This window comes from Colias eurytheme, chromosome 1 (genome assembly GCF_061535395.1).
Source record: "Colias eurytheme isolate Ceu_HAF_F1 chromosome 1, ilColEury1 Martin Lab GWU primary, whole genome shotgun sequence".
NCBI lineage: Eukaryota > Metazoa > Arthropoda > Insecta > Lepidoptera > Pieridae > Colias > Colias eurytheme.
The window spans coordinates 2,972,895-2,990,607 of record NC_142980.1 but is presented as its reverse complement, the minus strand read 5'-3'; the positions used below and the strand labels follow the sequence as shown (position 1 = coordinate 2,990,607).

The window sequence follows — 17,713 nt, the reverse complement described above, 5'->3', positions numbered from 1 at the left end:
GGATGGTAGCCATGTTAGGAATGTAATTATATTTTAGTAGTTCCATGTTGTAAGAGATGGCGGATGACGAGAAACCCGCGCCATATTGCATCCGCGCCTTCCTTTTTAATGTTAGAGCGGAAAACCAAACTGGTTGTTCGCCTGAGGGTAAATGATCACCACCACCCATCAACATTTGCCGAAGTAGGGCCTTTGTAAAATGCCCACTCCAGGACCTCATACCACACATCAATATTTGCAGAAATAGGGTCATTGCAAATGTCCACTATAGGACCTAAGTAAATGGCATGCCTACTCTAAAGTGACAATTTACAAAAAAAAAAAATTAAAAACAAATTACTATGGGAACAAAGGAATGGCAACGGTAGGATCCGAAACTGTCATTTCCTGTAAAAACACATGTTTATGTACAAGAGTACTCACCGTCGGATCGTCCGCCTCTCGCAGGCACATCATGTACCGCTCCCTGTACGGCTCGAACTGCTCCTCAAGGAAGCGTAACTGGTCCGAGAGGTCCGCGAGGTATTCAGGCCGCGAGTGCGCCTCGTTCCTGGCCCTGGTGAGGGGGTTCGTGGTGAGACTTCATATGAAAAATCGATGAAAATGTGGGATAGTTTGAGAAATTATACTTATATGTTAAATTTATGGTGAAAATCTAGGGGATCAGTCAAAAAAAATGCTACATCTCGTACCTCGTCTGTAATTTTAAGAATCATTGATTTTTTATGCGTTTTTTTAAATCACTAAGTGTGACACACGTTTGATTTAATATAATCGAACTAGTTAAAGATTATTTTATTATTGAATTAAGAAATATCGTTCTTTTCGAGAACATCGATAAAAATAAGCTCTAATAAGCGCAAAAGGATTAAAAAAAAATGTAACAAAATTCCCTGTTTATCTTTTATGAAAGGTATTCATTCCATCGCGATAAAAATAACCAAGAACTTACAAAACAGTTTACTGCCTGGCAACAATTATATTGCTAGGCAATAAGAACCAATCAAATCGATTCGCGATACTCTTGTACACAATTATTCAGTACTTGAATTATGAAAGTATTAAGAGCGAAAAATCAAATGATTTTTATCATACAAATTGCGATATTTAAGCAATGGACTGTACGAAGACATTTTCATAATAATATGCAATGGCAGCTTAACTAGCACAACAAATGCACATCTATTAGAAAATCCGGTATGGAAGTTCAGTCACCTATATCTGAATATTATAACTATATCCTGCCAGATATATGTTTTTTTCTTAATGGAATCGAACTAAAAGATCATCTCGATATGGCCAAGAATAAAATTGTTTTTTTTGTTATTATGAATGAATTATATATATATATATATATATATATATATATATATATATATATAATATTAGATAGATTATTATTAATACATATAAATCTTAATATAACAACGGTTTATCAACTTACGTGGGTCCATATGCTTCTTCCTGTAGGAAACAAAATGATAAAATTAATATTAGTAGTAGAAATTACTAGAAAATAATTTACAAAAGAAACTATTGAAGTGCCTAGTGACAGGCAAAATCGTTCAATAGCAATGGATAGACAACATAATCCGTAAAAACTTCGCGTTGCTAAGCTACTTGAATAAGTGGGTGTTCATTAATTAATTCTTCATGGCCCAGTGTTCGATTCGTTATTTATCAAAGAGGCACGAGAAAATTATATCCGAATTATATTGCGTATAATATAGAATCAGTAATAGAATATTGGAACTCCAAAGTTTTACAAAAAAAAAAATATATATTTTTGACAAACTAAATTACATAAGCAAGTAATTCTATAACTTATGTGTTATAAATGGTACATAAGCTACATCACTTTAAAGTATCATCTAAATCTGTTCAGTGATTTTTGCGTGTAACAAATGAAAAAGTATTAAAAAATAGGTAACTCACCTCATCTGATTCTTCGCTGTCACTTTCGCTATCAGGAGTATCCTAGGAAATATTTTATATAATTAAGTAATGTCGTTTCAATTAACAATCAATCAACACATCTACACTTACATTATAAAGAGGAAAGATTTTTATGTTTGTTTGTTTGTATTGAATAGGCTTCAATAGAGCTGGATCGATTTTAATGATGTTTTCGTTAATAGAAAGCTACATCATTAGGACAGTACGTACTTACGTAGGAGTGACAATGGCTATATTTTATTTCGTTTTAACCCTGGGTGAGCAGGGACGAGCGGCTAGTACATAGTTAATAATTACAATTAAACGAAACAGTGAAGAAAACATCGTGATACATGCTGAAGAATCGACGTGTGACATCTGCCAACCTGCGCCTGCGCCTTGGCGCCCGTGTTCCAGCAATGGAAACATAATATGCCATATGTGAGTCAAGGGCCAAACTTCAATAAAATATACCAGTATCTTATAGGTACTATAATATATCCCCTAGCCTCGTAACGCCCAGATTAAAAGGCATGCAGCTCGATAGTTGTACGGGCCCAAGATGTTATCCAACTTCATGACATAAACGCCCACGGTACCTTTTTAAAGGTATCTGACAGTAACTGATTTGAAAACGCCGTAACATTTTAAATTACGCGCCAAATCTAATTACTGTTTTTTATCCGGCTACTGGAAAGTATGTAGTTCAATCCATGATTATTGATACAATCTTAGGTTTTTAACTGAGAGTATCTTACTCTGCTTGTTGATAAATATGTATATATTATAATTACATTTAGATTTACGCGAAAATAAAAACCCAGGTGAACGTGCAAGCAATACATTGAGAATCGAAAAAGTTCAACGATATGTGACATCTGCCCGCACTTGGCCAGCGTGGTGGATTATGGCCTGTACCCTCATAGGAGGTCCGTGTCCCAGCAGCAGGAACATAAATAATGATATGATGATGAGGATGATTGATAAATATAGAAACTTACCGGATCTATCACTTTGCAAGCTTTGATGGAAGTGCGTATAGTCCTGAGCAGCGTCTTGAGGTTCAATAGTCTCGTCATTGTGGGCGAGTGATTTGGTGAGAACTGTTAACAAAATCATTCGATAAATACACCCATTTATCAATTGTAATATAATACAGGGTGGCCCATAAGTCCCTTGAAATGTAAAAAAAATAAAAAAAAACTAATGACATTATGAAAAAGGTTTTTATTTTGTTATAATCCTTATAAAACGGGAATTATTTTTTGAAAATTACATCATCTAAATGTAATCCGTTACGATCGCGGCACTCCTGTAAGCGACGTTTAAAATTATCCATCTTTGCGCGGCAAGTAAGCTCTGTAATGTTTGCCATTTCTCTTTGGATATTTTCCTTCAGGGCGTCAATTGACCGCGGGTTGGTTTCGTACACTTTAGTCTTAAGATAACCCCATAAGAAAAAGTCCATTGGGGTCAGATCTGGACTACGTGGTGGCCAAGGAATATCTCCTCTTCGAGAGATCACTTTACTAGGGAAAAGTTGACGGACGACCGGCATAGCGACGTTAGAGGTATGTGCGGTTGCTCCATCTTGTTGAAATCAGGTCTGCATATTGAAGCCTGAAAAATTCTGCAATTCTTGTGTAAAAAAGTTCTCGGTCAATGCACTGGAACGCTTACGAGTAGACTGGGTGGGATTTTCACGAATTGAGTGTTTCACTACATCGATGTTTTCTTCCTTCTGTGATGACCTGAACGTTGTTTATCCAACGTCGAACCACTCTCTTCGAACTAAATAACCCATTTCTTAATCGTTTGAACACTTGGATTGTCTTTAAAGTTGCGTAAATAAGTTGCTTTATTCTCGAAATTTACGCCGCGCAATGGTAGCCGAAACATTGTTTCGATAAAACTCGTGCACACAAAACGCACGGTCCACACCGGTGAAATACTCCATGGCGACAAAATTCCCAGGAATAGTCGGTACTCCCCACGCACCGCGTGCGCCACTCACGCGCGCCTTTTGTATTTTATTCGAAATTTACAATTCAAACGACTAATGGGCCACCCTGTATATCAATTACATAGCAATCCGCCCGTGGTATTTAAAACTGAACTAATATAACAAAAATACCGCTAGAACCATTCTATCCATTAAAAAAATGCATAAAAATCTAAGCTTATATAGATACTAGCTGCGCTCCACGGTTTCACCCGCGTGACTCTGCTTCTGTTGGTCTTAGCGTGATGATATATAGTCTATAGCCTTCCTCGATAAATGGGCTATCTAACACTGAAAGAATTTTTCAAATCGGACCAGTAGTTCCTGAGATTAGCGCGTTCAAACAAACAAACTCTTCAGCTTTATAATATTCGTATAGATTAGACGATAAGGGCCCGCATGCGGGATGCTAGAGATTCCTGAAATTCACAGGGCAACCGTTTTTATTAGTCGCTAGCCAGATACTAGAGATTTCTTTCTTCAGTCTTTCTAGTCAAATAATTGATCATGATAGATCTTGATAGATAATATTTTAACTAAATGGCTGCTACTGTACAGTATATAAACACAAAGACATTCGTTTAAAGGCAATATCAATTTAAAAAAAAAAGATATTTGGAATCCAGCAATTTTATAGTTATAGTGAACGCGTGACCGTAGCTTCGAGGGACCCTGGATTCTAATAAGTATACAACGAAGTCTGACTAAGTGACTAGTTATACCTAAAGAAAATCGATCAGCGAAACAGATTTATAATTCATTCCCCACACGAGACACATCACTTTATTATTAGAAACGATTATTGTTATTATTAAAGTCACCTCCTCTTGAAATCTTGTTACACGAAATGATCTGTCGAAAGAGGCAAAAAAAACCCTTATTTTTTCATTATTGATAGCTTAACATACAGTGTGGAAAACAATAGTCATAGTTATGTGAAATTAAAAATATGTAATATTGACATGATTTTAAAAAAGAGCAACTATAGAGTTTCTTGTCAGTTTTTCTCCATAGATACTGCTATCCAAATCGATTCAAAAGTGCTTCTAGAAGAAGTATCAGTTTGGATTAACAGAAACACTCACCAGATATTCTTGTTGCTGTATCGAGGAAGTCGTCTCACTCGGGTCGATGTTGGGCCCGGCGGGCGGGTTTGGTCGCTGCGAGCTGTGAAGACAACCTGGCGCTCTTTCCACCATGTGCACCACCTTCCCCTCCACCTCTATAGCGACAATAATTCACCGTTGAGTAGCTCGCGCTTGAATATTTTGGCGGATCGATAAGAATTGTCGCCGACGAACGTGGATATAAAGCTTTTTCCCATTTATGTGGACATTTTCCACTTTACTACTGCTCCAAGTGATGAAGGAATCGTGAGAGAACCGGCATGACTAAGAGGAGTTCCCTCTAAACTTTGTGGATTATGAATTAAATCCTCATAGGGTCAAGAACTTTATCCTTGCAGTGGGAATAAATATAGTCTAGCTACTATAGTAGGGCCATTTTAATAGGCAACATTTGACAGTTCAACAAAATTCAACAACGTAACCTAGTAACGACGACATAGAATAATATATTACATATTTCGTTTTGTTAGAACTGCACATTTGCTGAACTTTTGCACGCCTCATAAGCGAAGCGTTGAGGTGGGTACTACTGTCACTTCGCGCAAAACATCTGATTTTTCAAACTTAAAATGTCTTTATGTATCATACATTGCACTTGTAAGATAATACATACACACACATATTAAGAAAAAACACTATTTTTAACGTTCATGATATTTTTGATGTCATTTTTGTTATTTAAACTAGTTAAAAAACAGTTTAAAAAAGTTCTGTCTTGGACGTCCGTGTGTCTGTATGTGCGGAGGATTTTCTTGTTAACACGATAGTGACCGAAATACTTTACTAATCGAGTCTTTTTTTTTCTCTTACGCTTGAGTATGCTCAGGAATAGAACCCTTTCATTTTTCAGGGTCTGATTCGATGTGGTTTAATTGTTATTAAATAAACAAAAATAATAATTAATAAATAATTATTAAAAAAAATTATGAGGCGTGCACTTTTGGATTTTTTTTTATAATACTATAAAACTTATTGTGATCTGAAAACTTAACATCACGTAACAATAATACTTACTGTAATCGGCGACTCTTTTTTCATCTTGTAAAACTCTGCCGCAGAATATCAACCGTTGCATGTCCACTTCTACACCCATAAGCTCCCGGATTTTTTCTTTGAGTTCCAGTACTGTGCTCTACAATATAGAGATTTGTAAGTTTCTCTTTTAGTAAAACTTTTAATTGTATAAGTAGTCATGATAACATTGCAGCACTAAGCAACTTTGGTAGTTTGAGTAATTGGAATCTTTAATATTAAATATTAAAGATTCCAATTACAGGTGCTTTGGTATCAAAATTGGCCAAATCCAAAAAACGATTTTTTTCAAACTGACTATGCAGCAAATCTTTTAAGAATGAATATTTTCATTCTTTATTTAGCAAAATTGGCTAAATCCAAGCTTTTGAGCTGATCGCTAATATGTTCTTCTTAACATCACAATCAGAAAATTGACTAAACTTGAACGGAGGATGCAAAGGAACAGCGTCAGAGGTAATTCTATTTAAAGTACGCTGTTTAACTTTAGCGTCGAAATTATTAACATGAGAAGAGAAATGCGTATTGGGACTATCCAAGTTTACGCATGAAGGTAAGGAATTATTTGAGGATTTGCCAATACCAAGGGATCTAAGGAATTTCCAAACTTTAGCAGAGTCGCCGTCCTCGACCGATTTGTGAATATGGCGTCTCTGTGCATCTCTACATAGTGTATTGCAACGATTTCGAATTTTTTTGAACTTCTCCCGAAGTATCTCACTATTGTCAGATCTGAGCTTGTATTTAGCCTTGGCCTTTGCTGCTAACAGTACTTTAATTTCCTCGGTCAACCAAGGAGCGGGCAGGTGTTTAAGTTTAATAGGTCGCAACGGAGCGTGTCTATCAAAAAGGCCTATGACGAGGTTATTGAAGATCTCGGATGCATCTGCAATAAGACGATCTAGATCAATACCACTAAAATTGCGCTGTAGGATAATTTTAGGTTTAGGCTTAGGATTTTATAGGAAACAAATAAGAGGTCATGATAGGAGAATCCCTCAGCTGGACACTGTCCAAACCTAGAGATCTTATCGGGAGAGGAAACAAGTATTAGGTCAAGAAGGGAAGGGGCACAATTTGGAAAAAAATGCGTGGGATTGAGAGGGAGTATGTGTAAGTTAAAGGAGTTGACAATGGAACATAGCTTATGCGCACGTGCGTCGGATTTAAGGAGGCAGGTATTAAAGTCACCCATTAAGATGGTGTGATCATAAAGGGGAGTGAATCGGTCAAGGATAATGTCAAATTTATCAAAATAATCAAAGGAAAGATGAGGACTATAAAAAACACCGAGAAGTATTTTTGTGTGGGAGAGGGTTACCTCAAGCAGCAGATGTTCAGCTGCATCGGCTTGCGGAGGTTGAGGAGAGGAGTTTAGGATAGAGTAAGGAATGTGTGAGCGAAGATAGATTGCAACGCCACCGCCAGTTTTACCTTCACGGTCGTTGCGGATGAGGTGGAATCCAGGTAAGGAGTAGGAGCTGGAAGGGATGCAAGGTATAAGCCACGATTCAGAAATGAGTATGGCATGGATGTGAGGAGTTTCAAAGGATTCTAACAGATCTGAGTAGTGTGCCGGAATACTCTGCGTATTAATATGCACAACATTGAAATTATTTGGGAAAGGAGTAAAATAGGAAGTAAGAGTATCACATAGAGGAGAATAGGATGTACTGTGAAAACTGCTATCACCGTCTTTATCGTCGGATGCAAAAGAATAAAAAGTTCCATCACTATCAATTTCAACACTTGACATGGCAAAATGTGCAATATTTTATGTATGCAATATAATATTATAGATAAGTAGTAGATAAATAAATAAATAATAATAAAATATATAATATATTAAAAGATGAGTATAATATATAAGATAAACTAATTAAAAATAGAATTAAGTTTCTTAAATTGCTAATCCCTTGTACCACTAGCCTATCTAGAAGACGGCAGGCGGCAGCAATAATCCACTTACAACATAAAAAAAAATAAAGACTTTAGCTAAACTAAGACAAAAGAAAACAAATAAAAAATAATCTTATATATAAAAATGAATCGCAAAATGTGTTGGTAAGCGCATAACTCGAGAACGGCTGAACTGATTTCGATAATTCTTTTTTTATTATATTCCTTGAAGTACGAGGATGGTTTTTATGTAGAGAAAACGTAAATATGTACCACGGGCGAAGCCGGGGCGGACCGCTAGTATCGTTATAAAAATAATTAATCAATCATAAAAGCAAGTAACACAAACCAAAAGACTTGTAGTCGGAACAGCAATAGATAACGGTCAAGTCTGAGTTGACATTTGACATTATCGAATGTAAACAAGTTAGATTTAAAATGATACAAACAGTGGGTACCTTAAAAACTAATTCTATAATGCTAATCATAAAAGTTAAGTACTCATATAAAAAGAATAGTTACATTATAATTTATAACTTAGACCTTTAGGCGAAACGTGTATGTAAATAATAAAAATCAAAGACCGGTAATTTAAATTGGATTTTTAAATTTAAATTGTTAAGTTGGGAACAAATATTAATAGTATATGCAGATAGGTAAAGTTCATCTAAAATATAAGAGACAATTACTATGGGTATCATTTAAGCTATCACCAATTTAATTAGTTTTGTGTTTCTTAAATAATAGGGTTTGTCCTCAAAATAGTAGATCTGTCACCAAAATGTAGTCACCAAACAATGCAAAATCAGTTCCACAATAAATCACCTAAAATCCTGAGATATAAGGTTTAGTACCAAATAAATGTTTTTGTATGTATTATAATAGGTGTGTCCAAATAAGTATTTAAGCAAACTAATTTAAAGAGATCACCAATAAATCATATTATGTTACTAGAAAATAGCATTAAGTTCAAATAAAAAATTAGGGTTGTCATCATCGTTTCAACCAAAAGATTCTGCTACTTAACTTCCCAAGTTTCTAACTTTACACTGGTAGTATAAATTATATTTAAATAAAATTTTTAGCAGTGCATAGTAGTAAATAAAACAATTATTATAGTCAAAATAATCAATATTTATTGTTTACAATAATTACCACTGAACAATCAGCGCTGGTTTAAAATAGCTGGCTTATGGCTAGCATAATTGTAGATAAAACACTTAATTAAAGTTAAAATAATCAATTTTTAAAGCGCGCCAATTTGTCTCCGCCCCTTTGATCATTTTTTCATTAAAATTATAAATTGATGTATTAAATTGGTAACGAATACTATTAATTTAATATCTGAACGAAATAAAATGTTACTACTGTATTGGTGACAAAATATCAAATAAAAAGGAGTCGCAGTCAGGGATCGATAACACTGGTCAACAATGATTTTGTTGCCCTGGATGTGAAAGTGGTTTCGAATAATTTAATGCATATTATATATAAAACTATTAATGGTTTTGGTAGATTGGCTCTAGTTTTTTTTTAATCCTAATTTTCTTATTAGACTCTAAAGCGCAGCATGAAATAGATGGTATATTTGTTTAACATCATTTATTTATTACAAAGTTTTACTTATTGTTTTGTTTTAGTATTTAATTAATTCAAATGGATATAAAAATAGAGAAAAATCATTAAAACTTATGAAATAGTACAAGGAAATAGATTTTATAAGCTTCTCTTCTTATTTAATTTTGGGACAATAGTTTTGTTATGGACCATCAGTAATCTGCCATCATGTGACGATCCCATATACCCTGATACCTTTATTCCATAATTTTTACTTCTTTTTCGATGCGTTCTTCCTGTTTCTCGCAGAAATTTCGCAGATTTACTGGATATCTATCCAGGAGACTGTGGGGAAAGTGTAGCTTCATGTTCGTAATTGCTCATAAAATAATGAAGTTTTTTAACAACTGTTTTGCGATTTCTTTATAATTTTTTGTTTTAAATTTACCTTAAATTTACCAATACTATATCTATCCATAATTGACATTCAGTATCAGTCATAAAATTTTGTTAAATTTCCATCTTTTATCAATTTTCGACACGCCCGTCCTGTAGGGCCGTCGGGTATTCTTCTTATACTTCTAGATTCCCTCAAAGGCCTAAATTCTCATATTTATTAATTATTCCTAATTAATTTGCTTTGTCTAATTCTATTAATAAAAACATCAATTGAATTTCGTATACGGTCTATCCACTTTGCTGACCAAGTGCTACTAGGTTTCTTCAACTCAGTACAAACCGAACATTGTTGTTCATAAAAATGATTTTTTTTCCAAAAATCTTTTATTATTCTGATATTCTACAGCCAGTTTTATAGAATAGGGTTATGTCTGAGCGAATTAATGTGCAGAAAACGTAATTCACCAAAAAAATAAACACTTGTTATTAACCCGTATTCTGAAGGGCCGTAAGAAAATTTAATATATGAAAATCCAAATTAAAAAAAAACTAGAGCCAATTAAATAATTTTAATGGTTACATTCGCAAACTGGGTACTTGAATTATATAAATCTGTAGAAATATCCAGGGCAACAAAAAAAAATTGTTTTTTTGTTGAGCTGTGTAATCGATTTATTTGGTGACAGATCTACCATTCTGAGCACAGAGCTATTATTTAAGTAACAAAACTGTTAAGTATTAAAAGAACGAAGTTTATATTCATGTAATGCAATATAATTTTATTGGTTATCGATCTCTTATTTGACACATATATTAACATTAATTTGATAATTCATACCTGGGAACAATTTTTGTTTATCTGAGAACGAAAATATTTCGTGGTGATAGATCTATTTATTAGGTGATACAACTTGATGACAAATATAAATTTTGGTGATAGAAAATATAGTTCCCAATTACTATTACTTAGTCTTGGGATTCCTACGAGATTGTTGAGCTGCAGAAAGTGGCTTCTTCGACTCCAATTGGCGTTGCGGTTCAGCCCCAGAGGAAGAAGCGACCACCGCAGACAACTCATCCAGATTGGCCTGAGTAGCTATTCAACGACGCGTGCCATCAGGAGCCACTACCATAATGTTTCCATTAGCCGTCCAACATTTTGTAACACCAAATTTTTCACGAGCAGCCATAAATAAGGAATGTCTTCTTTTTGTTAAAAATTCCGATAAAGTGTAATCAGAGCCTTTAAATCCTGTTTTACCATACCAAATCTTGTCCCTCAAAGAAATATTATGCAGCTTTATAAGAATAGGCCGTGGCTTACCCTTAGAGCGTATATGCACTATGCGGGTAGCCGCATTGCGGGTAGCCGTCCGGCTGACCGCAGGCACAATTATGTACATAATATTCATTTCTATGCTTACTGTGCGGTCTGCGGTAGCCGCATCGCAGTGCGCATAGAAATGAATATTACGTACATAATTGTGCTTGCGGTCAGCCGGACGGCTACCCGCAATGCGGCTACCCGCATAGTGCGTATACGCTCTTAGTGGCTCGACCAAGGCGATGACAGAGAGATATGGCATTAGGATCAATCTCTGGTAAATCCAAGTTGTTACTTATGACCTTAACTACAGTGGATACTGCATCTTCCTTGGTTTGTTCCGGGACACCATGAATTAGTAACATCTTCCTCCGCCTCTGCATTTCTTGCTTTTCATAAAGATTTGACAGGACTTCAACTTGTGTAGTTAAGCATTTGAGAGATGTAATAACAAATGTACGAAACACGTCAAATTCTGCTGATAATTTTGCCGAAGGGCTTGAAGACGCAGTAGCTGGGGACTTAATACCTTCAAGTTGCTGTTGGAATTCTTCCAAACGTGCATTAAAAGCAACTGTCATATCAACCATGGATTGCTTCACTGTGTCCATCATAGTGACTTGTGCCATAATATGAATATAAGTGGAAAGTGGAAGTGTTTAATATGTATAAGGAAAGACAGCCAGTGACGCCAGGTACAAAGTTTTATATCATACCGCTAATATAGACTTAATTTGTAAATTAAATAAAATAAAACTTCAGGGAGCTCTTAAAACACGTGTTTTCACACCTACCCTCGAGCAGGAAAAATATATACTTAGACATTTTATATAGACATTTTAATTTGTATAATTTATACCAAAAAATAATAATTACTTTAAAAATACATATTATAACGACATATTATATGACATTTTTAGAAATATGTAATCACATTTTTCAAAAAAAAAATTGACAATCTAATTTGGTTATTCCTATCATAACCTATAAATAAAAACTATAAATACTTACATGTTTGTGTACTTCCATTGGATGGTCCCCGGATTCCAGGGTTTTGATGGTAAAGTGCACCATATCCGCCATACTACTTGTGCCAGCGACTTGCGCGTCCGGCGGTACTACAACAAAATGGAGTCACTTATCCTTTAAATAAAACACCGCACGCGGCACGGACCGATCGGTCCGCGCTATGACGTAATACGCCGTTCTGTCAAACACCTTGCGACCCGATGGGGCCGCGCTTCCTCATTCGACTTTAGCCCGAAATAACATAAATTTAGAGTCTACTTTTGTTTGAACAAGTTTAGTCATAGACAAACATTGATAAATATACCATCCGAAAGAATTCAGTGAACTATAGGCCTTCATGATATTTTAGCGTGTTAATATATTGTGTACTGGCGGTCCGCCCCGGCTTCGCCCGTGGTGCATATTTCACAATAAAAGTTAGCCTATGTTCTTTCTCAGGTTCTAAAGATTATCTGTGCCAAATTTCATCAAAATCGGTCCAGTAGTTTATGCGTGAAAACCATACATGCATACAAACCTTTCCTCTTTATAATATTAGTATAGAAGTATAGATCACGTGCTGTTGACTTGAATACATTGTGCGTTTAGCTACTATTATGTATTCTGTGACATTGATTAAAAACCACAAAAATAACAATTATAAATTTTAACCTAAAATTTTTGTGTTGCCAACTTTTCTCCAAATGATTACCCACTATTATGGGAAATAATAATATATATTCTGCAGGGTGTATTTAATTAAATATAGAATCTGAAATATTCAATGGCTTGTTCCAGTTTTCCTGAACCGGATAATTTACGACAAATTTGGATTGTAGCTACAGGATGAACAGATTGGAAACCAAAACCGAAGGTTAGAAAGTATTAAGTACAATCACCACCACCGCGACGCTGCCCCGCCGAAGACAATGGACACTCTTGGTTCCAACATTGAACCGGAGGGACGTAGTTAATTAAGTTAGAGATAATTTAAATGTAATTTTTTTATTACAATAAATTATTATTTAGTAAATTTCGTTTTTTTTTTGCGCCTTCGCGGGTGGGTCTATATAATTAACGTGTGTATCTGTTAATACTTACGAAAATAAACATTCTTTTATTTTTTTTATTTTATTTTATAAAAAATAATAAACAATCGATCGATAAATTTTATCTACATTATCATTACATATACATTTTCATATGGGATTTTGATAATGATTTATATATACATATTATATAATATATAGGTTTGTGTATATACATAATAATATGTATTACCCATCTAAAAGTAATATGTTTAAATTATATACTAGCTGCGCTCCGCGGTTTTACCCGCGTGGCTCCACTCCTGTTGATCTAAGTGTTATGGTACAATATAGCCTACTATAGCCTTCCTCGATCAATGGGCTATCTAACACTGAAAGAATTTTTCAAATCGGAATCAAAGTAGTTCCTGCGAATATCGCTTCCCTCCTCACCTTCACCCCGTCCCGCACTACGCCTCCTCATTTTATTAAACAGTATACCTACTATTTTCTGTAAATTGACACTTTTAAAAATTCTTTATATCTTTTGAATGGAATATCGCGGACTTTCTTGTAGATATTGGTCCATTCTATAATACCATACAACATTTATTTGTTCTATTTTTAATAGATTCCGCAGCGCACGCGATGACAGAATTTTTATTAAGGACTAGCTGCTCCGCGCGGTTTCACCCCCGTGGCTCCACCCCTGTTGGTCGTAGCGCGATGATATATAGCCTATAACCTTCCTCAATAAATGGGCTATCTAACACCGAAAGAATTTTTGAAATCGGACTAGTAGTTCCCGAGATTAGCGCGTTCAAACAAACAAACAAACATACAAACAAACTCTTCAGCTTTATAATATTAGTATAGAAGTATAGATACATTATTGCATTTTTTGGTAAGGATCTCTAATTTTTTTGAAAATGCAATATAGCCTATGTTGCTTAGTGAAGATGCAGCTCTCTAATGGTGAAAGAATTTTTGAAATCGGTCCAGCAGTTTATGCGTGAAAACCATACATACATACATACATAATAGGCATGACGAAAGATTTTCAAAACCTCTTCCATAATGTGTGTATACGTTTATTAAACAAGAAAAACCCTATATTTCGCTTATATACTTAAATTTAACGAAGATAAAAGCTATTTTTCAAAAAATATTTATTAACTGTGCCAAAACAGCTCACAGATGTCATGGCGTAGGCGTGACGTCACTATTACGTAAATACGTAATTATCTGTATGCATAGCGAAGCAAAATTAAACAAATATTTAATTATTAAGTGTTATAAAATCTAATTTCAAAGTTTTTATGTGGTGTGCAGTATTGCAATGTGAATCTATATAAAAATAATACCCAAAAAAAATGTTGTGTGGTTTTATGAAACCACGGTAAAAGTGAAACTGTTCGAACGGTTCCGAACACTGCTTTGTGTAGCGCATGTCGCGTGTCGGTCGGCTGCCGAGTAGGTATACCTACTTGGCAGCCGCGATACACGCGACATGCGCTACACAGACCAAAAAGATTGAGACGATGTAATAAAAGTTTCACTTTAAAAAGTGTTATAGAGAAAATAATATGAAATGATTGTATAAATTGGACGGAGAGAAACCCGAACCACATATTCGTGAATTCGCAATTATATTTCTGTTCTGGGTCGATAAAACATATGTTAAAAAATAAAAAATAAATAAAAATGCGTATTCTCAACATATTCATAACAACAAAATACACCTGACGCGAAGCTGTTTACATAGACGTGCCGTCACGCGTGTTTCAGTCACAATGGCCGACTGCAGAATTTCAATGTTTTATTTTATTGATAATCTCATTAATCTTAATGTTTTTACTATTTCTAAGTGACTATTTTTAATTTATTTATTATAAATTTTCCCTTAAAAACACTTATACTGTCGTCATGCCTTCTACGGTCTACAGGTCTACTGCATTACTTGCTCTGTGGTCTACTGTCAAATTTCAAATGGCGCTTGTCAATAAGCGACAGCCAGTGGACAGTGGACACACCGTATATATTATAATACTCTATGGGACACAGCCTCTGAGATTTTTGCCCTGTGTTTTTGCCGGTAAAACATCGCACAAAATTTCCCGTGTTTTTATTTGAAAAAAGCTAGGAAATTAAATGAACATTTAGTTGGATTCCCGAACAATGTTTTTTTAATTGTGTACATTGTGAAGTGGAAGAGTGGAAGACGTTTTTTACGATTTCAAGTCGCGATATAATCAATACTATTTAATTTTAGTGATAATTTTTCATTTTATTGGGAGATTTATAGGAACGGTAGTGACTTTCTTGTGGTGAGTAGACTTTCTTGTCTGGTACGGTATCAAAGACTCATAATGTGGACTATGATATATCAAATCGATAACTATAAAACGTGAAGTGCAATACAGATCCTTGGACTATTTTCTGGCGAGGTTGGTTAAAAGTCCCTCCCCGCGCATGTTCCGCCCCCGCTCTTTCGGACTTGCGTTTGGTCAACCCTGTGGGAGCAGTAGCTCCAGTGCTGTCTAGAACACACCAGGTGCATATTGCGCGCTCAAAGTCCTAAACAATTTCATTTTGAGTCAAGTAGTCTTCAACACTTGTTGCTGGTCGCCCGATTAACTCGCAACTCCGCTTGAAATGTTAATCTGCCCTGGGACATAGTTTTCTCATCATGGATAATAGAGACGAACAGGCCAGAGACGCGCCGGGTGATCCTGGGCCATCTGGTTCCGGAATTGATACATCCAAGAGAACTCGCATTATAAATAATGGATCTAGTAGTAGTCATTCAACATCCTCATCTGACAATGACTCCCGGATGTCCCCACCGCAAAGAAAAAGACAGAAGAAATCACTCAGGTCACCATTACAATGTAAGTACCAATTCTATCGCAATTTATCTAATATCCTTGTAACTGTTTACAATCAACAAGTGTGTTAAACTTTTGTTGTATCAATAATTTTTTTTGGGCGAGGACAATATTCTATGGGGGCAGATGTATGGTCTAATAATGTATCTTAGTTTCCTGTGTTACTAAATTTTAATACAGTAGAACTCCAATTATCCGAATTAATGGGGACCGGGACCAATTCGGATAATCAAATATTCGGATAATCGGATTTAAAAAAAAATTGCCATTGGAGAGAATAAAAGCTACGTTTTGATATTGCACTATTTTTTTTATTGAATTAAATGAAAGAAACATGAAATTTTCACATGTTTTAAATATTTTTGCAATCATTTTTCTTATTTCCTCTAGTGACAACGCATCTTTATCATCATCATCCTCTCCATATTCTTGTTAGGGGACGAATAATAGCGCACTTAGCCTTTTTTTGGACAATTTTTTGTGATTCGGATAATCGGCGATTCGGATAGTCGGAGTTCGGATAATTGGAGTTCTACTGTACATTTTTCAGTAAACAATAAGTACAAAAGTTGTTCCTATTTAGACATCACAAGGCTACCATACATTATCAGGTTATCAGGGCGAACTTTATTAGGATCTTAAAAATCCCATAATTTTAAGTAACGCCTTCATCAAAGGAGGAGGTTCTCAATTTAACTGTATTTTTTTTGGTTTCTTTCCTCAGGAAGTTTAACTGGGTGAATAGATTTTGATTTTTTATTATTTTCTTAACAGTGATTTAACTATGCAATTATGTTTCATACTACAAATACTTATACTTTAAAATGTCGGACACTATAACAATAAAATCATATTCAATCCTTTCAATTGCAAAAATATTTAATATTACAATGTCCACCGCCTGATGACCTGAAACAAAAAGAATTCTTGGATTACACATATTAAAGCAAAGGGTTTCTAAAATGCTTGTTATGTTTTTGAACCCAGTTTCACCAATTGCACCCGCTTATTGAGGACCAAAGACATCTGGCTCCTGATCAGGGATGTTTTTTCTCTCAAGATCTTGTTGTAAAGATGTTCACATACATTGAGTCTTTAAATACTCTTGCTTATGAGTATTTAACCCATTGAGCCCCGAACGTCCCGATCGGGCCACGACAATAGATTTTCTATTGTGTCTGTGATTCTGTGGCCTGAGTTATTAATTGAAACCTCTCTATTCAACCAACTTCCAAAAAGGAGAAGGTTCTCAATTGAACTTTTGCACGCCTCATAAGCGAAGCGTTGAGGTGGGTACTACTGTCACTTCGCGCAAAACATCTGATTTTTCAAACTTAAAATGTCTTTATGTATCATACATTGCACTTGTAAGATAATACATACACACACATATTAAGAAAAAACACTATTTTTAACGTTCATGATATTTTTGATGTCATTTTTGTTATTTAAACTAGTTAAAAAACAGTTTAAAAAAGTTCTGTCTTGGACGTCCGTGTGTCTGTATGTGCGGA

The 17,713-nt window shown here is 35.0% G+C and overlaps 3 protein-coding genes across 5 annotated transcripts in view; 1 reads left to right on the top strand and 2 right to left on the bottom strand.

Moving 5' to 3' along the window:
- LOC149910919 (uncharacterized) overlaps window positions 1-12,427 on the bottom strand; it is a 28,834-nt gene extending 16,407 nt beyond the window's left edge. Inside the window, exons 1-7 of the mRNA XM_090120518.1 lie at window positions 12,287-12,427; window positions 6,079-6,196; window positions 5,023-5,159; window positions 2,937-3,038; window positions 1,936-1,977; window positions 1,445-1,464; window positions 424-556 (exon numbers count right to left, since the gene is read on the bottom strand). Coding sequence (XP_089976644.1) covers window positions 424-556; window positions 1,445-1,464; window positions 1,936-1,977; window positions 2,937-3,038; window positions 5,023-5,159; window positions 6,079-6,196; window positions 12,287-12,358 — 624 coding nt within the window. The 5' untranslated portion in view covers window positions 12,359-12,427. The remainder of the gene's footprint in view (window positions 1-423; window positions 557-1,444; window positions 1,465-1,935; window positions 1,978-2,936; window positions 3,039-5,022; window positions 5,160-6,078; window positions 6,197-12,286) is intronic.
- Window positions 10,629-11,889, bottom strand: LOC149910920 (uncharacterized). The gene is made up of 2 exons (XM_090106470.1): window positions 11,494-11,889; window positions 10,629-11,276 (listed from the first exon to the last, which is right to left on the bottom strand). The coding sequence occupies exons 1-2, from the start codon at window positions 11,887-11,889 to the stop codon at window positions 11,052-11,054; spliced, it is 621 nt and encodes a 206-aa protein (XP_089962596.1). The 3' UTR covers window positions 10,629-11,051.
- A 2,924-nt stretch (window positions 12,428-15,351) lies between the features above and the next one.
- The window catches only part of LOC149910915 (uncharacterized), a 68,251-nt gene continuing 65,889 nt past the window's right edge, over window positions 15,352-17,713 (top strand). For 2 of the 3 annotated variants that reach the window (XM_090120471.1, XM_090120463.1), the window contains exon 1: window positions 15,353-16,202. In XM_090120471.1, the coding sequence (XP_089976597.1) occupies window positions 16,001-16,202 (202 nt within the window). In that variant the 5' untranslated portion in view covers window positions 15,353-16,000. Of the gene's footprint in view, window positions 16,203-17,713 lie in introns of all 3 variants that reach the window. The other variant, XM_090120479.1, reaches the window with a different exon arrangement.